At 34.9% G+C, this 23,765-nt stretch overlaps 3 protein-coding genes and 1 long non-coding RNA gene across 7 annotated transcripts; 2 read left to right on the forward strand and 2 right to left on the reverse strand.

Moving 5' to 3' along the window:
• The first annotated feature begins 190 nt into the window (after nt 1-190).
• LOC132603045 (uncharacterized) lies at nt 191-5,217 on the forward strand. Of its 2 annotated transcripts, XR_009567965.1 has the most exons (5): nt 191-792; nt 2,856-3,237; nt 3,991-4,111; nt 4,867-4,955; nt 5,082-5,217. It is a non-coding gene; the product is annotated as an uncharacterized LOC132603045 (long non-coding RNA). The 2 variants fall into 2 exon arrangements; XR_009567964.1 differs by having other exon boundaries at nt 2,856-4,111.
• LOC132603026 (uncharacterized) lies at nt 2,510-10,200 on the reverse strand. Of its 3 annotated transcripts, none has more exons than XM_060315887.1 (11): nt 9,753-10,200; nt 8,289-8,399; nt 6,602-6,732; nt 5,907-6,091; nt 5,095-5,376; nt 4,729-4,787; nt 4,372-4,408; nt 4,190-4,261; nt 3,935-4,085; nt 3,307-3,441; nt 2,510-3,201 (listed from the first exon to the last, which is right to left on the reverse strand). In XM_060315887.1, exons 2-11 carry the CDS (start codon nt 8,389-8,391, stop codon nt 2,779-2,781), a joined length of 1,578 nt encoding a protein of 525 aa, XP_060171870.1. In that variant the 5' UTR covers nt 8,392-8,399; nt 9,753-10,200; the 3' UTR covers nt 2,510-2,778. The 3 variants fall into 3 exon arrangements, with proteins under 3 accessions (XP_060171870.1, XP_060171876.1, XP_060171883.1); XM_060315893.1 differs by lacking the exon at nt 9,753-10,200 and adding an exon at nt 8,830-8,984; XM_060315900.1 differs by having other exon boundaries at nt 3,088-3,223.
• Nucleotides 10,201-15,511: 5,311 nt separating this feature from the next.
• LOC132603052 (COP9 signalosome complex subunit 5a-like) lies at nt 15,512-20,766 on the reverse strand. The gene is made up of 6 exons (XM_060315919.1): nt 20,244-20,766; nt 18,438-18,719; nt 18,179-18,326; nt 17,974-18,056; nt 16,055-16,132; nt 15,512-15,936 (listed from the first exon to the last, which is right to left on the reverse strand). Exons 1-6 carry the CDS (start codon nt 20,670-20,672, stop codon nt 15,847-15,849), a joined length of 1,110 nt encoding a protein of 369 aa, XP_060171902.1. The 5' UTR covers nt 20,673-20,766; the 3' UTR covers nt 15,512-15,846.
• Nucleotides 20,767-22,900: 2,134 nt separating this feature from the next.
• On the forward strand, nt 22,901-23,721 carry LOC132617310 (early nodulin-like protein 14). The gene is made up of 2 exons (XM_060332287.1): nt 22,901-23,072; nt 23,486-23,721. Exons 1-2 carry the CDS (start codon nt 22,901-22,903, stop codon nt 23,719-23,721), a joined length of 408 nt encoding a protein of 135 aa, XP_060188270.1.
• Nucleotides 23,722-23,765: the final 44 nt, after the last annotated feature.

Consider the following 23,765-nt stretch of genomic DNA (forward strand, 5'->3'; position numbering starts at 1 on the left):
TATTTTCTTAATAATTTTTATTTCAATTATTTATCATCCTAAATAAATAATATCATTCTTACAATGAGAGGTGTATTACACTTTCGCCACGTCATTGTCACATCGTTAGCACGTGTTGCCACGTCAAAAATTACTAACCCTTCAATTTTTATTTTTCTTCTATTATTTTTTCTCTTTCTTCTTCTTTCCCCCACGCTTCCTCTCCTTCTCCCTCTCCCTCTCCCTCGCCTCCTTCTCCTCCATCGTTTGAAGCTCACCACCTGCCGGTGGTGGAGCTATTAATAACCTAAAATAAATGATTAAATACCAGCAATATGGACATCAGATGAAACCCCACTACCCCCTCCTTTTGTTCTTTGCCGCCACCCCTCCCTTTCTTCCCAATTTTCTCTATTCATAATAATCTTCCTAAATTAGCTTACATACAGAGAAAAAATGGAAATGAGATTAATTTATCACTGGATTATTTTATCACTGCTTCCACTTGTTTTTCTGTAATTAAGAATGTCATTGATAGTTTTAGAGGTAATAATTTGTTAGGATAACATTTTGTCATTATGGGTGTATTGATGGTGATGGATTGAAGGGTTGTCATCATTTGGGAAGAGAAGGATCTGAAAGTGGTGGAATATGGTGAAGTAAAAAAGTGGGGTTTCGAAAGGGGTTATTGTTGGGGGAAGGTGCGAGTTGTGGGTTTGGTTGCTGATGATGAAGAAATGCAACGATGGAAGAGTGTACAGAGGCGGAGCCGTGTAAATGGCAATGTGATTCGACGCATGTTTCCAAAAAATGGTGAAAATTTCATCTCATTCCTTCTCAAATTCGTCCAAATTAATTATTTTGGTTTTTATTGTTGGCTATTATGATTATTATGTGCAATCCCATTTCTTCCATAATCATTCTTCCATAACTTTATTTTTAAAAGAAAACAAAAATCAAAATCAAGAAACCAAAAAATAATGAAAATGGTAAGAAAAGAATGATGAGAATATAAATAGAATGAGAAATTTGTGAAGAAGAAGAAGGAGGAGGAAGGTGGTGGGGGCGAGGCTGTGGGGTGGATGGGGGTTGTGAAGAAGACGAAGGTGGTGGGGCAGGGGCTGTGGCGTGGGGTGTGGGGCTGTGAAGAAGAAGATGGTGGTGGGGGCGGGTTTGTTTGGTGAAGAAGAGGGTCGGGGCCGGGGCTGTGGGGTGGGGTGGGGGTGCATTTTGATTTTATTTTTTAGTTATATATCATTTTTATTTTATTTTTTAATTATATTTTTTATATTTTTCACTCTCTTAATTTTTATTTTTATTTTACCACGTCAGCATTTGAGGTTGTATTTAATTAAGATGAAAGTTGTTAAGGGAGTAAATAAATACAAGTTAAGTCTAGTTGCCAAATTGAATTTTCATGCCAAGTTCAAGGGTCAAATGATGTCTTTTCTCTTGTTTTTAAGTCTTTTTCGTTTTTAGTTATCAGGTTTGGGCATGTGGTTAAATGGGTTTCATTTTTTTTTAGGGTGTGAGAGTAGAGACATGCCACTTACCCCCTGTTTGGATGGTGGTTTCCCGTGGTTCATTAATGTACGGTTTTTTACGAAATCATGTTTGTTTCTATTATTCTTAAAATTATGTGATATGATGTTGTAAACCCGTGGTTCATTTCATAATTATATAATCACGAAAAGTCTCAATTTTTATAATCACGGATTTGGTAATTTTTTCATAGTTTCGTACATCATTTCTCCATTATACCCACCCTCTACCTACCACCCCACCCCACCGTCCACCATCCATCCTACCCCCACGCTACGACTCACCCCCACGCCACCCTCCACTCACCCTTACCCCACCTCCGCGCTACCACCCACCTCTACCCCCAACTACCCCACTCTTCTGCCACCCACCCCCACCTACTACCTCTCACCACCGACCAACCCCATCCCACAACCACTCACCCCCACCCTACCACCCATTACCCCCACCCTCATCCCATAACCACCCACCTCACACCACCCACCCCTACCCACTACCCCTCACCACCACCCAATCCACCCCACAACCACTCACCCCCACCTTACCACCCACTCACCCCGACCCTACCACCCACTACCTACTTATTTTTTAAAGTTCCTATTTTATTCTTTACTTGAATTTTATTAATATATATAAACTAATTTTTAATTAAGAGTTAAAGATATTTTAGTAAACTTACGAGTTATTATACAGTACCATACAATCAAACCAAACAATACAAATGTCATTAAACCACAACAAACGATACAGTCTATCCGAACATTATGTTCATTAATACAGTATAATACAATACAATACCATACTGTACCATATCATACTGTACATTAATGAACCACGGGAAACAACCATCCAAACAGAGGGTTAAGTAATGTGCGGAATTTTTAACCGGATTTATCGCGTGAACGTGACTTTTAAATGGGTTGGAGTAGTTTCATCCAACTTAGAATTGTTTGCCACCTTTCACCTACATACAATAGTAAAGAGTAGGGAAAAAGAAATATTTAGTGCTTTACTACAATTGACAATACTTGAACACGTAGTTCTCGAAAAAAATTGATAAATAGATAAATCTCTTACTTCTTTGAATTTCATACATGCCATAGGGGTTTGTCCCCAAAACTGGCTTGTTTTAACTTAGAATATAGAATCTCCTATATGGCTATAGAGATCCCTTTGATCTCCTATATTTACTATTCTAGTCCTTACAATCTTATCAATCTGTACAATTCTCCAAGCTAATACCTAATTAGCTGCTATTTACCTTACTAAACCAGGATTAGTATCAGCCTTGTCTTCTTTAACTGTGCCTAATTCGAGCATATCTACTGCTGCAGAAGAATGAGGCTTGACAGAACTATCAAAGTCGCGATGATGATGATTCTGTTCATGGTGTGCATCGAATGTCCACACGAGGACTAATGCGACCGTTACTACTGATAGGAAAACAAGTCCTCCCCATGTCATACGCACGTTTTTCTTTAATGGTTCGCAATGTTTTTCAAGGATATCGGAGAACGAATCATACAATGTGTTACATTCTGCTAGACTTTCCATTCCGGGGTATACATTCAGTATCTTTTTAAGAGCAGTTGTGTATGCCTCGATGTTATTGAAGTCTCTACGAGAGATCAAGACTCCACCTTTGCAGTTTGTATCAGTGCAAGCCAATATCTTGATTATCTTCATATAAGAAGAGAAAATTCTGTCAAATCAAAGGTAAAGAAAAAACTAAGAACACTAACTATGGGAAAAGAAAATGGTAAATCATAGGCCTTTGAGCTATACCTGAGGGAGGTCTCCTATCCTGATTGCGCTAGATGGACAGTTCTGATCAGGCTCGTAGTTATACTCTGGTGGACCAGAGAATGGATTGCATATCTGTGCAACATTTGCATAATGTGTAGATAGCTCTTGATTTACCTGCAAATTTGCATGTTTTGTATACTCGTAAAGAAAACTTCATTGTTCAATATCTTTCATGAGTTGCAAAACCGAAAAGCTACTCAAAGCAAGATGGAAGAACTTGTACATATGTTGGTAACTTTTTCTTGTATTGGTTTGATTGATAGCCTAATTCCAAATTTGGTCCATGTTCTTTCAAACTTAAAATATTTAGCCTCTAAATAATTAAAGAATTGAGTAAACTTAAGTGTTTTTGCTAGCTGAATCACCAAAATGAAGAAGACATTCTATAACTTTACAGGCTTTTGATGCTTTCTTGGATTTATTCATCACTGTCTTTATCATTCTTCTACAGACCATCCCTTACAACCTGAAAATTTGTTCTTATCCTAGTAACACCCTCTACAATTCCATGGTCACTTGTGAAATATAATTATTACTTCTTTTGCTGTGGTATCATTGGATAAAGTCAAAGGGAAACAACAAAAGGAAAAAAAAAAATCAAGATTACCGTGTTCACTACTCGATGAATCCCTTCACTGACTTCATATAGGATTGATTCTGCAGAGAGTAATTCATCACAGGGAAGGATTGAACTCAAGCTGTTGTTGTAGGGATTTATCTGGAAACTTTCTAGAGCAGTGCATGTGTCTCCAGCAAAGCTGCAATAAACAGATGCAATTTGATCGTAAGTATATATGCCAACAAGGCTATACAATATTGAGATGAACTAGAAAAGTTGAGAAAGTAGAGGTTGTTTTCATACCTGTCAATGAAGAAATAGATCCCAAAAAGTAACCAGCACAGAATCATAAAGATCCAACACACTGCAATCAGCCTGCATGGATCAGAAAAATGTTTCAAAAATTAGAAACTAAGGATTGTTGCCAAAGAATCTGAAGTGTTTAAATATACAGGAGGCTAAGATCATTGACATGATATACTTACAGGTGAAAAGATCTCCGAAATTTGAGGATTCCAAATACTGCAATGAAAAAGATTTCAGCTTTAGTCAGAATTAGATATTTCATGATAGCTCTACTAAAGAATTACTACTATTTTTTTCCGGATATTAGGCTCATTTTCTTCCTCTTTGCAAACTAAATAAGAGACAATGCAAATTTTGAAACTTCCCTTTTCTTTCCCTTACTTTCTCTAGCTCCCAAACAATGGGTTACTTTGTACTTCCTTAAAGTTCTTATTTCAAGATTCTTTTAAATAATACGGAATGAGGATATAATATAGAACAATTGGAAAATTCAAGTTGGATTTAGTACACTCACAAGTTGGATTTAGTACACTCACCTGTTAGGGCAATTACAGCAACCAAGTTGAGTGAAATAACCAGTATAGTTACTACATACCTGCCAGCAAAAGGTAGTATGCATGTCATCAGTCTTTTTATTTCCAGTCACATTAACAGCCAAATCTACTTCCTTCTAGGGATCACAATGAGCGCAAACTTGCTGACTTACTTATTTCAATTATCATGAAATTGCATGGCCTGGAAAGCACAGCCGGATCTACGACAGGTTGTGTTGGTTCAACTAATTTTGTTGCTTTAGACTCGAAATACATATTCATATGCAGAAAAAAATATGTACATATAATACGATCACACTCATTCTGAATGTACTAACACTAGATTCTGGATTCAGGAGGAAGACTTACAATGTCTCGAGGCCTTTCTCAATTAAATGCTTATTCTTCATGGCTTCCCTATGTATATCAGCAGCCTGTCTGTCAAGACTATTAGAGGTGGGAATGAGGAAATTAGCAGCCTCATCACCTATATCAGTAACTGCTAAGTCAATGCTCATCTCTCTGAAGGCTCCAGTAGTAGTATGTATAGTATCTGATGCTCCATCTGCTGTATCAATTATAATGTCCACTACTGTATCTGCTCTTGAACGAAGTTTTGCACTGCCTCCTAGTACCAGGCCTGTAGCTGTTCTGCAATGATAGTTAGAGTGTCTCAGTTTTTTCAACCTTCCACAATGAAATGAAACCGCTTTATTGAAGGATGCGGTATAGACGGGGCCATATACAGTCAGCACTTTCTATAACAGTCATCCCCTATAACAATATTTCACAATATAATAGTTTGTCTTTTTTTCTTTGAACTGATTTTTCATCTCATGTTATATTATATATTCTCTACAGAGTCATAAAATATACGGACAATCTACACCGTTGTAGAGAGGTTTGACCATATATAATTTTTTTTTTAATCCAAGAGTTAAAAGGCGATTCCATTTCAGGGCTCGACTCAAAACCTCTGGTCAAGTAGAATGATACTTACCATCCCATCACAACCTTTGGTGGTGGGGATGTAGTACATGCAGAAATAAGAACCTTAGGTTAGTTTCTTTAATGGTTAGTTGAATTAAACACATGATCTTTCGCAGTAAAGTTACAAAACTCAGATTATTTGGTGGAAGAAGTGTTTGAGGGGGGCGGCGGATTTAAGTGAGGTAACTTACATAGCTAAAATTGTCAAGAAAATAGCTGAGAGAGTAAGCCAGATATAACAGTGTTTATAACAAGTTGATCTCTTCTGAAACTGCCTGTGTTTCCTTTTATAGCAGGGAAATAGTCCATATCCTAAGCCACACAAGAGCCATAGCACTGCAATGGCATAGCCATATATACCTGTAAAAATGGTGGACTGCACAGTAAAGTTAAAATTTAGTGCTTGAAATTATTTCAAAGTCATACTAACTACAGTTATTCTTTTTCCCCTCCTAGTGTATTAATAATAAAACGGATTTTTCCAATATATAAAATTAAAATTCCAATGGCTTGGCTACTCTAACCTTCCCGACCTCAATATCAAATCAAACATTTAATAAGCAATGTAATATATTTACTGTTATATTATGTGATTCAAAAATCTCAACATCATGTAACCATATACCAAAAAATAACAGACATATGTTTCTGAAGTAATTAGTACAACTTGCATAAAATAGGTGAAAGATATTCTTTTTTAAGTATAAAAGTAGCTAAGCTATAGAGTAGTATTATGATGACTCTGCTTAAAAATGCGAAAAGTTATAAAGAAAAAGAAAAAAAGCAATTTAATGACGTTTCATGTTTATAAGACAAATGTATAACATAGAGGGATATTATTATATGTCAGGGATCAAGAGTTGAAGAACATTAGGAGCAAACTCACGCTCCAATAATGTTTATTTGTAATGTCAAATCCTCCTCTGTATTTCTTGAAATTGTCCAGAGGATCTATTCTCACTGTATCATCGGATTGCTTGGCTTCTGAAGCATAATCTAATTCAACTAATCTTCTTTCTGCATAATCAAGAAGTCATTTTATCAATTAAGGGCATTTAATGAATATTAAGCTTTGAAAAATCATACAAAACCAAAATCTTAGCTAAAATTCATCCCCATTATTATTATTATTATTATTATTATTATTATTACTTTGTGTGTGTGTGTGTTAATGGGTTTTTGATCCCATGAACTTTGGATTAGCTCCCACATAGGAATGAATGGGAAATGAAGGGTCTTTGTCCCACATAGGAAGAAGGAAAAGAATTTGTTATGCATAAATTGAAAAACACTCTTACCATCCGTTTGAAGAGTTGAGGAGGGGGCAAGTCTCTCCCTCCATCATTCTATTATTTGAAAATCCTGTTTTATTTCCTTCTTATCTCCTAAAGGTTTAATTATCTATAGGTGGCAAGTTGGACACGATACAAGCTTTAAGTTGACAAAACTGTGTAACTATACCTTGTACTTGTCACGCTTCCCCTCAGAAAAATTCACAAAAATTGGTGGATGGATTCAAGATTTAAACTACTTTTGAGGAGGTTAGTTTGGACGAGAAAGAATGAATAGGTCCGGGGTTCTTCCTACATCAATTGGTTGGAAAGGCGAAATCACGTACTTCTGAGGAGGTTTGACTGACAGAGCTTGGTTTTTCTTCCTTGACTCGAGACCTCTTTCACTGAGAACTAATTCAATGTCTTTACGCAGGTGAGCAGTCCTATATTATGCCCTTCAATGACATTGTCTTTCGACCGTACGACATTACTGGAATTCCTTTTTGGTGATCTAAATCATCGTATGTAAGATAGCGCGTAGCATTTCGCTAAGAACCAAGACTCACGATCTACTAAGCTTTATATTGATTCAAATCCCCAAATCGAAGCGATGAAATTCGTTCATGCCACGACGATCTATATGGAAGGGCAGTTTTGTTGATGCATTCCTCTTGAGAATGAAGAAGAAGAGAGATCTTCTTTTTCACAGGAAAATTTGGTCACGTAGATTTTCTATTTCGCAGGATTTCGTTGATTGCTCTGTACGAATTTACAATAGAAAAACTCCTATTCGTTATAAGATTACTGAAGGAAAGGTTGGTCATAAATTTGGAGAGTTATATTTTAAAAGTTATGTATCCATGTCTGCTATTTATTATAATTTTATTAAATTTTTACACATAAATTGATGTTCTGCGTGGAAAGTTAAGGGTTCAATTGAACCCCCACATGTCATGCTACATCCGCCACTAACAAAAATTATCACTTTTCAGCCCTTATAATTACAAAAATAGTCATTGATCTGGAGTTTCAAGTTCTACCGGTGAAAAATAGTCAATATCTTGAAGTGACTAGTAACTATTTTCCAAAGGCGGGGCCAAAAATGACTAGTGAAGCTATTTCTACCTCTCCCTTAATCCAGATTACTACATTCTACATCTCTGCATCTCTACAAGCCCGTCAAAGAACTAATAGTCAGCCATACAGCCAAAGCACTGGCCTATAGGCTCAAAACGAAAAATCCAACAAAAGAAAAAAAAATAGTACAAAAGAAAAAAAGGAAAGAGAAAAGGTTGTTACCTGGTCCGGCTGATAATCCTTCAAGATGAGTGAAGTTAAGGATAAGGAGGACAGCAACTAACAATAGGGATATATCTACTTTCCTTCTATGCATAAACTCCATCTTCTAACCTGTCAAGTAACTAAAAACTATAGTTAATTGGGATATTTTTCTGTTATCCAAATTACATTTTATTTAAAAAATTTAGTTCTGTTATCTTATCGCGAAATAATGAGATACACCTTTGGAGAGTAAGGTAAGTTAGTTTAGTAATATGGACTTTTTATTATAGAAAAATACTACTAGTATTACTAATGACAACAACATGACAATATCAACAAACTTCATGAGAACTTGACACAGAGGGTGGAGGTACGCTTTGAGTTATGGGTTCAGTTACGCATACGTATTAAAAGAATCACCCACTAAATATATACAAAAATTAAATTTAGAATCTAGTATACTAGGAAAATTTAGATTACTGAAATCGCGAAGTTAAAATCCTGAATCCCTCCAACATGAAAAGATGACCAATGTAAATTAATGTACTCAAAAACATACCTTCTCGATCGTATAGTTGAAAAAGAGATTGAGGGAAGAAGAAGAGAGTAAAATAATAGAGTTTGCAAGGCACTTATTTAATGAGAACTACAGAAGAAATATAAGGATATTTTTTAAAGAGGAGCTGAATGTGCACGGGGAATTAAAGCTCTTCTAAACGAAGACAAAAAGGCAGTGTGTGAACACTTTTAAACTGAGAATATATAATATAACTTCCAATTCAAGTAAGGAACCATCACTTTTAAGATGAATGATCCTTATTCATTATGAACACTATTATCCTTCTCCAAGATTAACTAAGATTTCAGTCCTTTTAGTATTATGTTTTAAGTCCAACTAACTTTTAAAAAGCTTAACCGACCAAATACCCGCGCAAGACAAAGGTTTTCTTTTTTAATGAAAGAATATTCTCGAATTAAAAATTCGTTTCTGATCAAATTGCTTTTAGTACAAAATATCACGGTTCATTCAGAAGGGAAAGTACCTCATCTTGACATTTAATTTCTCCATTATTTAATATATTTGAATTTTCTCGAATTTCTATAAAACATAATGAGAAATCAAGGAACTATGAAGAGGCGAATGTGGACGACTTTAAGTACTAATAATTGAATTGTAAATTTAGAATGTGTACATATTTAATAATTAAAAATACCAACATAGGGGTTAGAATAGAGTGATTAGATTTAGCCGAACAGGTAAGTTGCCTTCTTGCTTCGCCCCTGGAACTATAAGAGCTTCTCTTTTTTTATCTTTCTCATAGCGTCTCATCAAATAACAAAGGATTCTTGATATTTTAACTAATCATTAATGGTGCTCTTTCGATGTTGTCTTGGAAGTGCATGGAACACTTCCATTTTTGTTTGTTGCAATTTATCTAGAGAAAACAAATAGAAACAAACATAAAATTAAAGAATTCTTACCAGATAAATAGCTTGCAGTTTGTTCAAGGTTTCTTCTATGAAAACTCAAGCTAGAAGAAGCCTTGAGTATATATGTTCCCAAAGTATAACGATATGAGTATATTTGGCTCAAAGTATAACGAGGGGTACATTTGACCCTTTTTCGATAGTACAGGGGTATATCTGGCCCTTTTCCGTTTAATTTATTCAGGTACACAAATATTCCAGCTTTGTCTACAGAGCTTCATAAGAAAAAGGAAAGTTCAATTTCTTATGAAGAGGAAAGGTCAGTAAACCAAATGGTCTTTTCATTATTAACAGTGTACAGTGTACATACAGCAGCCTCTCTAATTCTTCAACCCCATTTTGTGAAATTTGTATAGAAACAATCTACAAAATTTAGAATTTTCAACTTAGTTAAGTCACCCTTTTGGAAATTTATGAACAAGTTTACGTACGAAATATCAACTCATCCAAAAATATTTACTTATACGGGATTTTATATAGGATTTCAAAAATGAAAAGAAACTTGGCGTAATAAACTTGGATAAATGTTCCCCTTAAGTTTCTTGGTTATAGCCGTGCACAAGGATCTAGTAATATATATGAAGTGAAGAAAAGGGGTTGCTTAGTTTACTCCAAGTATGACAAACAACTCTTTAGTTAGCTTTGTGTTTCGTCCAATCTAAAGTCTAAAGTCATCGTCTTATTTAAATGACAACTTCTCCTTGCTTAAAGAACTTTGTCGATTGTCAACCAAGAAATAGGGACAGAATAATATTCTCTTTTCTTTTCTTCTCCTTTTGGTGGGTGGTGTGAGGGTAAATTTTTTAGTGATTGTCAACCCCAAAGAATAGATCAAAAAACAGAATTTTGGGACTAAGAAAAGAGATAACTTTAAGTACCACGCAAAGATGAGGTTCAACATGAAATTATGTGCAAATTTGACGGTGATGAATGGAATATTTAGAATATAGCCCAAATATAAGAAACAACAGAGTGATGAATAGAATATTTAGAATAAAAAACGTGTCAAATATCAATAACAGTTCATAAAATTAGCCCCACATTTTTCCTAAACCTCGAATGTTGTACAGAATTTTGAACTTAAAGATTTGAGTATTGCGAGACCTACCTTGTACATATGTCTACTTTCAGAAGGTACAAAGAGATTGGTACGTAAATATTCATAGTCATGTTCTCAATACTCGAATACACAAACTCTGGAATACAAAAGCGATATATTTTAAGTACCGTAGAAAGAAAATAAATCTCATAGGAATTTATGTCATATTCCATGCCCATGTGTCTGAATATATCTCTATAGTAAGGGGATTTTTGTGACGCAATTAATCCACCATAAAGTCCATTAAAATTGGCGTGATACAATCTTATAAAAAGTCATAAACACTATTCTAAAACATGGCTAATATGATACTATATGTTGTGTACATTGAAAGTGAAGATGTCCAATCATACAATTCATCATTGAAGACTGAAATTTTCTACTATCAAATTTTCCGATATCTTAGACCAGTTTTAACAAATACTGTAACTGTCGAGCACTGGAATAATAGCTTCCAGTTAACATTGGTCTTGTCAACAAATAATGGAGAAAAAAATAAAGAAAATTACTCTGTAATAAAAAGGAAAACGAATAGAGCATTAACGAAACTCAGAATTCTGGTTCTTACAGATATCAATGGTTAATGAAAAATTCAGATTTACAACAGTTACCATCTCAAACTGAAAAGAGGTGAACATCTTAATCCCACTGTCTATTCAGAAAAAAAGTAGTAGATTGAAAAATTCAATTAATACAATATCTCATCAGATACTGGCAGAACAGTAATTCCGCTAATGCTCTGACTGCCATGAATAATAGACGTTTGAAACAGTAACCATGCTGTTGTGTAGAAATAAATAAACAGAGTAAGATTCTAAAATTGTGCTGCAAACCTCAAAGCTCCAAGAGGCTATTAAGTCAAATAGTTGCACGAAATGCAATTCAGATGTATCTGTGGAACTATTTTTGCCATGTAGGCAGCTTATGTGGATGCTTACATGGAAAGGAGGCTAGCTTATGTGAGAAGGTTCTAGAGAAATATGGAGATTTCTCATAGAAGACCTTAGAACCTTATGGAATTGCATGGAAAGTCCTTGGAATAATTTAGTTGTATAGAGATTTTTAGAATAGGGGTTTATTTGTAAATATGTAGGGACTTGTACAATAATTATTATTTACATACTAATCCCTAGGTGAGTAGTATAAATAGGAGGGTCATTCATTTGTAAATCGTCAAGCAAAAATTAATCAAGTCTTCTATAATAAAAACCTTCCTTCTTCATGTCTTATTCACTCTAGGCTGACTTGGCATAGCAAGATCTGAGCAAGTTGTGCAAGAATGTGAGCGATTGTCAAGTGTCGTACGTGTGTTTAGTTGAAGACTAAGGACGTGACAATACGCATATAACGACGCGTGTATGTTATGGAGTCTACATTTTTGTTTTGGGCTTTGTTTTTGTAAGGAAATACTAAACTAGACTGATTTTACAATTGTCGAACCAACAAAGAGATGAGGCGGTGGTTGACTTTGAGGATTGCCCAGTTGTAGATATGACATTTGAGCTCGGTACATTTAAGATTCTAATGCTTAACTTTTGGTATATTGTGAATGCTTTTGAGAAAGTATTGAGTTTAAAAGTACTTTATTATTGATTTTATGGAAAAGGGTCAAATATATTCCTCTACTTTAGTTTATTTGTTAAATTTATCCTCCGTTAGTCAAAATATGCAAATATACCCCTCTGTTAGCCAAAGTATACACATATATTCTTGGATGGATGGAAATCCCAAATCAGCCAAAATTATCCAATTTCAATTAAAATTATCCGATCCGTCTATTATAACCTGACCCGCAACCCCATCTCCTCTCCCGCTTGCTCCATAGCCATCATGGCCGGCGAGCTCCGGCCACTATCACATCATTTTAGCAAATGACACCCACATCTTCACAATGCAAGACGAAATAAATGATTACCATGCTCTCCCAGAGGTACATAGAAATCAGAAACTGCAGCTGCCTGCAAGATAGAACTTAGCACTAGGACCAAGGCTTCTAAAAGATACAGCTATCATCCGAAGAATCTGTTTAATATATCATTCATATTGATTTAGGAAAACAAAAGAAATAAAAAAAAAACTAGCAAAGACACTGCTAGGATCTGAAAAAGTAATATAACCAAAATAAATCAGCTTGTACATTAAAAGAAATGCACAGCAATATTGAAAGATCAGAAAGAAAAAAAAAACAAGTACCTCTAAATATTACGTGTCTTATATATCAGACAAAAATTTCTCCTTTCCCACTATGCTTAAAAATGTTATCAACAATGTATATTTCAAGATGAGTGTTTCTTTCTGGGTGATAGTGGCCGAAGCTCCGGTTTCACGAGTTCACCAGCAATGATGGCTATGGAGCAAGCAACAGTGAGGGAGAGGAGATGGGGTCGCGGGTCGGGTTATAATAGACGGGTCGGATAATTTTAATTGAAATTGAATAATTTTTGGCTGATTTGGGATTTTCATCCATCCAAAGGGTATATGTGTATACTTTGGCTAACAGATGGGGGTATATTTGTCTACTTTGACTAACAGAGACCGGAGGATAAATTTAACCAATAAACTAAAGTAGAGGGGTATATTTGACCATTTTCCCTTGATTTTAACTATCTCTGTCATCCTTAAAGCTTTCTAAATTCATTGCTTTGAATTATGAATTAGTTGTGGTGCTTAGGGATGATGAAGACTATTTATAATTCTATCTACTGAGGAAAGAGACACTTCGAATGATAAGATAAGTGGGTTTCTTGGTATTCTGCTTTTCGCTCAGCAATAGTGTGTGCTTGTTTGCCTCTTCACTTCATGACTATCTGAAGCTTAAAAAATATAATTATGAGTAGAACCATATTTTAGGATATACCAAAAAAAAATAAAAAATTAAAGCCCCATAAGGTTACCAAATTATTTCTACAGTTTTAGTTTTAAAATTCTTGAATTTTTTGTCGATAAGTGTCTTATGATTTGGGCATAAACTTTCCAAACATTGGAATTAAAGAGATATGCCTAGCAAAAGTAAAATCTGAAAAGAAAAGAAAAAAACTAAGGCCATTGTGTAATTAACAAAAAGAGAAGTAGGGCAGGAAAGATCAGCAAAGAGAAAGAGGTGCACCTATAAATAGAGTTGCAATATTGATTTTCTATTTTTTCTTTGTTGTTAACATTGTACTGGGTGTTTTTCTTAATTTATTAATTGATGTTCTATTCTATTATATGGAACTAGATTTGGAATATTAAAATTTATGTGTTTGACATTGTACTTGATGTTTTTGCTAACGTTCTTTGTTATGAAAGCAAATTGCAACATTATGTTGATCGTATTTCTCATACAATAGACGAGGTTAATCTCAAGACCTCCCTCTTCATTCGAGTATATTCTATATTGTTTTATACAGTATGGTAATGATTCTTATTTCACTTTTTTAATAAATCAAATATATTCCAATTTCAGTGGTTCGGGTAAATAACATTAATGAAGTGATATTCAGTGAGAAATAATGAGAAAAGAAAAACATTCCCTCAGTTTAAGTATGTATATGTGTTAAGATATGTATCTGTCAGATGAAGCCTGCCAAATGAAGCTAGAAGTTCAATATGAAAGTATATTGTTCGGAAGTTTAATACTAAGACTAAGTTGGAAATTACTGCATATTTGAACTTGAAACTCCATAAATCCTTTGTGTAGTTGTGGTGCAAAATACAAGTCAAGTGGACACCCATGATGATGAGCATCATTGGCGTAAGTACGGGCAAAAAGTTGTTAAAGGAATTCAAATCCAAGGTACATCAGAACTACCGATTTTGACTTGTGAAAATTCGCTAAAAATAGTGTATTTCTCCTTTGCCAGAAGATACTATAAGTGCACAAGTGGTGGTTGCAATGTCGGGAAGCATGTTGAGAGGGTCTCGCGTGACCTGAAGTCAATGACCACCACTTATGAAGGAAATCACAACCACGATGTTGCTGCAGCTCGCCACAGTAGTCATGTTCATTTAGAGGTCCCCAATACTCTTCTAACTCCAGTAACTGCTCCTGCTCAAAAGGCCCGAGCCTCCACAACTTCATAATGATATGGCACGATTTTACAGGCCACCTTCAATGGGCTCATTTGGTCTGGAAAGGAGGCAACAGTTTTTTTTTTTTTTTTCCATAAGCCCCTAGCTTGGACCTGTAACTAAATGTTTGTTTGAATCTTTTCTGAATTATTTATGAGATATCTCATAGTTTACAGACTGATATAGACATATATTTGTGGTCCTATATATCACTCTTTCTATCAAGAGGCATATGAGTGCACAGAGGCTGGCGGAAGATGCGACTTTCCCATTTACGTTTCTTCCTTCACAATATTATGTTATTGAATATAAGCGGCTTAAATCCACCTGCATTTGACGGCAATATCTTTAGTATTAGAATCACACATTTGTCTTGGTACCATTTGAATGATAGACTTGATGTGTTTAGCGACAGATATTTTGAGTGCATTGATTCTTTATCAATTTGAAGGAGTTGAGATTTAAATTTGATTAACTTGAGGGACTTCATGCTATTCGGTCTGAATTGGTTGTTTTCATATCGCGCGGGTACGTATACTAATTTGGTTAATACACAGTTCTTATGTTGAGCTCAATCTAGCTCTTTTAAAGTAGGCGAGAGAACTCGAACTAAAAAGACACAATGTCATTCATAAAAAGTTTGAAGCAGAAATGGGCAGTTCATGATTTACTGTGATCCCTTAGAGACGGGTTTTTTCTTAGAGGAACACCAAACCAAACACGTCAAAATACTAAACTTTTAATTAACAATAAGGAAAAGAAGTGAAAGGCAAAATCTTCCGTCAAACGGCAATGGACACGAAATCTCGAAGCCAATCACCGTAAACTTTCACCTCTTTGGAGCTACATAATAGAGTCAAAGTTGTATAGTTAACTGCAAAAGGAAACCTAAAGTTGCACCAAACAGATCTACATACGGATTAATAGGGTATGAACTTCTCAGGTTTCGATCATGGGCTCAGGCCCAGAGGGTTCTCCTTGCGACTTGCCAGACGGACGAACACTATTGAAAAGAATGTCTTTAATTACCTGTAAACCAACGATAAACACATGGTGTCAAGGCATTCCTATCCAGCAACGGAAATGTTCACAGAACTCAAGCTAGAAGAATGATATGCAACTAATGTAAGAATTGAACAGTGTGTACCTGCGACATTAAGCCATGAACTTGCTCAACAGTAATCTTAGCACTATCACGTGTAATCTTAGCAAGCTGAGATTCTTCCTGCAACTCAGAAGACCAACACATTAAGTACCACTATGCTACCAAAGTTGCATGATGCATGTTGTATTTTGCAATTTAGTAAAAAGCATGCACAAGTAACAAGGTAAAAAGAAAGGCAAAAGACTACTGAAAGTTGAAGTAGAAATATCATAGAATTCAATCAATATCCTGAAGTTGTATATCAAGACTAGGCAACTACTGCATAACAAGCCCAATAGCGCAAAAACATGGGGTGAAACAATGTGGCCTTACTGCAGCAAATTACTGATTTTATGCTTCGGAAAACACACAGGAAAAGGGTATTGCAGTACAAGAAAGTGAAAGGCTCCACCTGGTACCTCTATCAAGCTCATCCCTTTCTACAAGTGCTCCTAATGCAGTAATAGAGATAACAAAAATTGTGATTATCAACAGCCAGACAATACGTTGTTGCCTAGTCATTTGTGATCCTCTATCTTCTTGCTCACGACAATGGATCTTTAACTTGTCACAAGTGTTCAAGGATACTGTAACTTCCACCAATACTTTTGGACAAATGGTTACATGCCCCCTAAGATAGACTTCGGAAATGGGGAAAAATGGCTGATTCAATGCTTTCGGGATCTATTTTCCTTGGTATAAATATTGCATGTGGAAAGGGAAGTAGAGAGAAACATAAAGACTGATTGAAAATCAGCACCCGAGGTCTAAGACTGATATACCAAATAAGTAATCACAAAGCTTATACTCAAATTTCGCAAGGTCAGTTGCTAATATAAACCTCTTAACAGAAAAAAAAAAAAAAAAAAACTCAAACCCCTAATTTAACAATGAAAATACAGGCACCTGTTGGTATTAAACAAATATATTCAATAATGATTGCAGGTCCTCTCTTTACACCTAGTTCTAGTTCAGAGATCCGACATTTGGCAAGTGACTATTTTCCACCACTCTTAACCAAAGAAGCACATGCCTTTGTTCCACAGGTCTACTATAAGAGGACCAAAACCATTCATAGGCAAAGATAGGATCATATTGGTACATTATCATAATGAACTAGTTTTCTATTTGGGATGATATTTCAAACACATTCAGAAGAGAAGGAAACTTCTCCTCTGTCCACTATACCTTTTTTTTATATCCCTGTTAATCTAGTAAGAGAACTCTTCGTTCTTACAATCTTGGCCGTTTCTCCCTTTCATAAGGGTTTCATGTACAGCTGTTGCTAAGAGTTGCATGAACCTAATCCATAATCAATCGACAGCTAATCATAGTTCCACATTTTATTTTTATTTTTTTGATGACATGGGAACCCGCAGCCGCTACCCTTCGGGTACGCACAGGAATCATAGTTCCACATTTAAATACAGAATATATCTTTTTTCTTCTTGTACTGCGCTACTTTCTCCTAGTTGATCTTCATAAGCACGCAATAGGTGCTACAGTATATAGATTTTAGCGAACTCTCATCATTGAAAAAAGAAGAAGTAGAGAAATGAGCATGTACAATTGGAGGCAAACATATATTTTGTTCCCTTTGCATATCCTTGCATTTATTAATTGTAAGCAGTTTCATAGTCTAGCAAAATATGATCAAAACGCATAGTATGCTATCATCTACAAAGTTCCAAAATAGCCACTCTGTAAGCACAAAATATTATCTGGGTTTGATAATGTCTAAATAGGAATCACAAGCCAAAAAGATTTGAAGATAAATGGCTTCAACAACAAAAGACCAAAGAACTGTCAAACTAAATGTTCTTTTTTTTATTGGTCAAACTAATATTCTCAAACAAAGTAAGAGATAGACTTGTAAGTTATATGCATTGTCAAGACTCAAGAGAAAACAAAAAAGAAATTACCTCCTTCTTCCTTTGAGGGGGTGCCATTAAGGGCCCAAAACGTGAATGGGACAGTTGATTTTCAGCTTGCTCCAACTTTTCAGCTGCATGATTTAATGGGATCAACTAATTTTGAGGTGTTTCAATATCTTGTAAATTCATATGAAGGCATCAAATAATTATGATGATAAAAGGAAGTGGAAAATGTAGGCAACAATGATATTACCAAGATCAGATATCTGTCCAGCAACATAGTCTCCATTTCCAAGCAAAGGAGAAGAAGAAAGTGTGTTTACCCAATACTTGTTCCATAGTAGGTCCAAGAGATGGCAATCGAGAGAGGACTTAAAATACGTAACATCCAATGAATAATACTGCAAATTCAGAGAAAAGTTGGTGAGTTAAGAGGCCAAGTAAAGCTGAAGTTGAAGTCCTAGATTTTAACATAAATGTGTGAGTGCATGCGCTCAAGCCAAAGAGGTAACCTGCTTGCAATGTACTCCAAAGTCTTCGATTTTGTTCAAAGGAATGGTCTGGTACTCTGAGATGGGGTCATCTGGAGGCTTATATCCGTCAGGATATGTTCGGAAGGCACCAATATCAACTTTTCCAGCAGAAACAGTTCTTGTTGGGTCAATAACAACTGCAAGAAAGGGTTCCTGATATTGCTGGTTAAGCATTTGTGTAGTTACATCAATGCCAGAGAGCCAGCATCCATAACCAGGATGGGAATGGTACCACCCGACCACATTTTCCAGCCGACCAGCCTACACCAAAAACTCTGAATATGAGAATAGTCTGAACAAACTACAGTGACAAGCACACTCCAATTCAGAAAACCAATTCACACACAATGTATAAATCCTATATAACAATGTATAAAGCTTAAATATAATCAGCTCAAAAGCATTTCTAGGTGCAGCAAGATTGAATTTTCTGCCTATGAAAGATTTTTGACCTGAAGCTCAAAATAAACTGCTAAGGTTACTAAGTCCTGAAATTATAATTATAAATAAAGACTCCAAGAAGATGCTTAGAGAAACACATATGAAGCAAGGATCATCTAAAAGCATTGACTTTTTGCTGATGATTCTCTAAAAATGTATGTGAAAAGCAGTCGTGGCACGTTCGCAAGAATCTCATGTGTATGCGCATGATAATGGAAGTAACCTGCGCAACATATTACAGACTACTAACAGGTTATGACTATGTTGCTCAGATCCTTCAAAAATGTTGCCATGTATGTGTCGGACCCTCCAAGGGTTATACTCCCTCCGTCCCAACAAAAGTTTTGCTTTAGCTCATTTCACGTCCATTAAGAAATTAATAAATACAAGGTATAGTTTACCAAGCTACCCCTTTTTTATTAAATGTTTCTTGAGAATTGAGCACTATACGAAGTAATTCTTCACTATAAGGGTATAGTTGGAAAAGATACAAAATTTTTGGCTTGAATTCCTAAAGTGACTGTTATTTTGGGACAAATAATTTTTGCTAAAACGACACTTATATTGGGATGGAGGGAGCACATTTTTAGAGGACCTGACAGGGGCACAGTGGCATTTTCGGGGGACCTGAGCAACAAAGGTTATGACCAAAGAACTAGGAATGAGTGCCCCTAAGATGTCATTCCGAAGCAACGGCATGAGCATGCTAACATGTAATTGGAGCGACCAACAAACTCTATTAACTTCAGAGACCAAACAACAATCTGTTTGTAGCAGCATCCTGACCTCGAATCAAGCAGTTGAGCCCGCTTTTATGTAATAAGATCAAAAACACAGATCACAATAACCATATTATGTTGTAGGTTACAATAAAGAGGAAATACACAAATACTAGCACACCAACGAATTAAACCCTAATTTTAGACAATGCAACAGGATTTTCTTCTCAACTAAACAGACTTCCACTTAAGTCACATGGTACAACTTCCATCAATCATATATTCTGTCAAAATGCCACACAACCCTCTAGGAAAATCAATTAACTTAAGCTTGGCAATATCATACATTATACCGGGGTCAGGGTGAAGCATTATACATAATGTATCAACCTTGTGTAAAAGGTGTCTAAACACAAATATTGGACTAAACCGGGTAACAAACTCAAAATACGGGCTACACCGGAGTAAATATTTTCTCCCAGTGGACATAGAGCATAATTTTCCCTAATTTTTATATCATATTAACCTACAGTTCTCCCCCTTGCTGAACCCGTTTTCAATATTCATTCAATCTGAAAAATTCATCGTAAAATTGACTAGTTTTACAAACATAAAAATTACTAACCTGCTTATTGGTCTGTGAATACTCAACCATATATTCATAAGCATCAGCTTGAGCATTAACCCTAGTTTCAGTACCTTCAACAGGAAGGGCAAAAGCGTCCATAACAATAATAGCATCACCATCAGTCTTCCCTTGCATTAATCCCATTACTTCAATCGTACCACCAGAACGCGCGTGTACAACCATCTTTAAAAGTGCGAGTGCAGAGATCTTCACGCGCTTGAAGAAGTGTGGGTCACTCGCCCACGGCTTCTCACGTTGGAACTTCGTTTGCGCCACCTCGTCGTAGTGGAATATTGCGTCTGATGCCGCCGCGTTTTCAGGTGACGCGCCTGACGGCGCGTTGTCCATTGTGACGATGTTGTTTTCTAATTCCCAGGTTTGTTGTGCAATCGCTGCTGATGATGCGTAGGAATTTAGAGCGTCCATATTGGAACTCTTTGGAGAAGGTGCAATTGTTGAGCTCTTTGGTGTAATCTGGTTTTATGAGTGAAAAATCTACAAGGGTTAATTAGAAGAAAGGTTTTTCTTTTTTCTTTTTTTTTTAATTAAAAAAAGGTTTGAAAAGAAGAAATTAAAGAAATTAAGAAAGATTAAATTACTTAATGGGATATGCTTCAATCTGGTTTTATAAGTGAAAAATCGACTAGGGTTAATTAGAAGAAAGGTTTTATAAAAAATAAAAAATAAATAGAAAAAGGTTCGAGAAGAAATTTAAGAAATTAAGAAAGATTAAATTACTTATAGCCTATTATACCAAGCTTATTTTTCTCCACGAGTATTTTTTTTTTTCAATAAGTGCTTATTTTAAAAGAAGTGAGGAGTTTGGCCAAGATTTTGAGGGAACGTCAATGCTTCTGGGGAGTAGTAGAAACAATTTTTCAGAAGTTAAAAAGAATAATTTATGCCCAAAAGCACTTTTGAGAAAAATACATTAATTAGAAGTACGTTTTAAAAGTTTAACCAAACACAAATTGTTGCTCAAAAGTATTTTTTAAATTAATTGGTCAAACACAAACTGTTTTTCGCCAATATTAGTTTAACCTGTTTGTACAATGGAAATTATATACAAATACTAGTTTGTATATATTTCTATTCTAACAAGGTGTTAAATACTTACAAAAATACTCCCTCTGTCCCATAATAAGTGTCACCTTAACCAAAACACCCATATTAAAAAATCAATAATGCAATGTGAAGTTTACTAAACTGCCCTTATATAATAAAAATAAATTACTTTTTTCTCTTGATAAGAGCATGCATGAGTAATCCTTTTGATATTGGAAATCCAACAATATTAAGGGTAGAGTTGGAACAAACTAATCAATTTATGTCTTGGTTTCCTAAGGCGAGACTTCTTATAGGATAATTTATTTATTTTTTAAGGTAACACTTATTATAGGACGGAAGGAGTAATATAAGGTGACATTAAAAGTATTACAAAATTATACCAAAGACATTTTAATTTGTGAATACAAAGTTCATTTGTGTGAAATTTGGAAAAGTAACAAAAATGGTCCCTTATGTCTCGGTAGATTTAAAGTAGTCTGTCAAATATATTGTAAGTTTGTAAAAGCTGAACATCTTTTAATTATGTCAAATATTTAACAAATTTCGTCCGTTAGATTTCACTAGTTATTTGACCTTCTCCGGACCAAAGTTTAAAGTTCTTTTTCATTGAACCAATTTTGAGGTTTTGAAGTAAGTTTGAAATTTTAAATCTGATTTTTGTGTTTATTTTGAAGTGGGTGTTGTTTGAATGAAGTAGTATTTAGAGGGCGAATACAAAATTTAAGATCATTTGGAGTTGATTTAATTTGAGTTGATTTGGAGCTGAACCTTTTCTTCATGACAATATGCTATATCATCTTCAATGGATGTTTAAATACCTCACATGGTGTTTAAAATATTCTGCGAGATGTTTAAACTTCTCTTCACACTCATATTTCAAAACATCTCTTAGGATGTTTCAAATATTCCGTGAGCTATGAATGTTTCAAGTATTCTGTGAAAATGTGAATGTTTCATACATTAAATATCTCTCGAGATATTTGGTGTGGAATAGAAATATTAGAGTTCACTGCATCCGAGTTCATTTTTGCAATTTATAATTGAAGAATTTACTGGTTGAGTCATATTCCAAAACAAGTATGTTAACATTCATGTTCCACTTATATTTCACGATGGTTCAACTTATTAATCAATCCTTTATACTATACTCTTTTTTTGACAAATAAGCTAGCAATCGTCGACGTGTTTCAAATTAAAAAAAAAAAAAAAAAACACTCTATTAGATAAAAACTCTTTTTTTCTTTCTTTCTTTCTTTTTTTTTTTTTTTTTTTTTTTGCAATTCTTAATCCGACATATATGAGAACCCGAAATATTACTCTTGCATGTAGACAATGCTTATAACACTCTGCCTCAACTGTTGAAATGAGCTGCATGGAAGAATAACTTGGATTAATGCAAAGTTAATTTGTTATAAATACAGTTGTGTAACATTCAACATTTATAACACCTTTATAATAACGGAACTTGTGTGAGATTAATAGTAGAACATTTATAAAAGGTTTTAGTTCAGTACTTCAGTTGCATTAATTGTTGTAACTTGCAATATATCTTCGAATAAGATTAAGAAAAACAAGAGTAACACAATATGCAGGTTACTATAGCTTTGCTACTTTTTGCTGTAGTTGGGACTTTGATGAAATCAGTAAATTCAGAGAGATACATTGTTGGAGAAGGCTATGGTTGGCGTTCTGCCCCTTACCCTACTTACTACGAAGATTGGGCTAAAACTGTCAAGCTAAAACCTGGAGATGAATTAGGTATAAACTTTAATTTCATGTACTTCTTTTTTTAATGAAATTATTTTATCTCAGAAAATTATTTGGTTATCGATCGATTTCATTGCTCGGAAGGATACAAAGGTACTGACTATTAGGGTTGTACATATATCCATTTTCTGGTTCAGTTTATTCATTCAAACCAAACCAATTATGTTGGTTTTATAACTGCATAAACCAAATCAAACTAACAAAAGTTCAGTCTTGTTTTTTCTCGATTTTTTAGCGAAGGGGTGTCAATTGATTCCCTTTAGACAAAAATAGAACACTAACATCTAAACAGCGTACTTTGAATATGATTCATGACTTTATTGAATAAAAACTTATCACAAGCATATATATATATATATATCTGGACCTTTTTGATGACCCATTATATACTGTTTTATTTGTAGAGTTTAGATTCCAAAAGCCTGACGAAGTGCTGGAGATTGGGAAATACGACTATTATGCATGCAATTCCAATACTCCTTCCAGGCATTATAAAGATAGTCCAGCAATAGTATTCTTATTGGTACCTGGAGATTATTACTTCACATCCAGCAACAATAACAACTGCATCAATGGCCAGAAGCTCTATGTATATGTACCAGCTCCAGAAGATGATGGTAAGATTAACAACAAGGGTTAGATGGAAGGTGGAATGTTAAGAGGATCACTAGATTAGCATATTTC

Source organism: Lycium barbarum, chromosome 1, assembly GCF_019175385.1.
Source record: "Lycium barbarum isolate Lr01 chromosome 1, ASM1917538v2, whole genome shotgun sequence".
Taxonomy (NCBI): domain Eukaryota; kingdom Viridiplantae; phylum Streptophyta; class Magnoliopsida; order Solanales; family Solanaceae; genus Lycium; species Lycium barbarum.

Coding starts and splice junctions, on each gene's coding strand:
- LOC132603026 (XM_060315887.1), bottom strand. CDS start 8,391: ATGGAGTTTATGCATAGAAGGAAAGTAGATATATCCCTATTGTTAGTT. Junction 4,788..5,094: donor GAGAAAGGCCTCGAGACATT/GTAAGTCTTCCT, acceptor TTTTGCTGGCAG/GTATGTAGTAACTATACTGG. Junction 4,086..4,189: donor ATCTATTTCTTCATTGACAG/GTATGAAAACAA, acceptor TGTTTATTGCAG/CTTTGCTGGAGACACATGCA.
- LOC132603052 (XM_060315919.1), bottom strand. CDS start 20,672: ATGGACGCTCTAAATTCCTACGCATCATCAGCAGCGATTGCACAACAA. Junction 18,327..18,437: donor TTGGAGTACATTGCAAGCAG/GTTACCTCTTTG, acceptor CTGAATTTGCAG/TATTATTCATTGGATGTTAC. Junction 18,057..18,178: donor TGGACAGATATCTGATCTTG/GTAATATCATTG, acceptor TAAATCATGCAG/CTGAAAAGTTGGAGCAAGCT.
- LOC132617310 (XM_060332287.1), top strand. CDS start 22,901: ATGCAGGTTACTATAGCTTTGCTACTTTTTGCTGTAGTTGGGACTTTG. Junction 23,073..23,485: donor AAAACCTGGAGATGAATTAG/GTATAAACTTTA, acceptor TTTTATTTGTAG/AGTTTAGATTCCAAAAGCCT.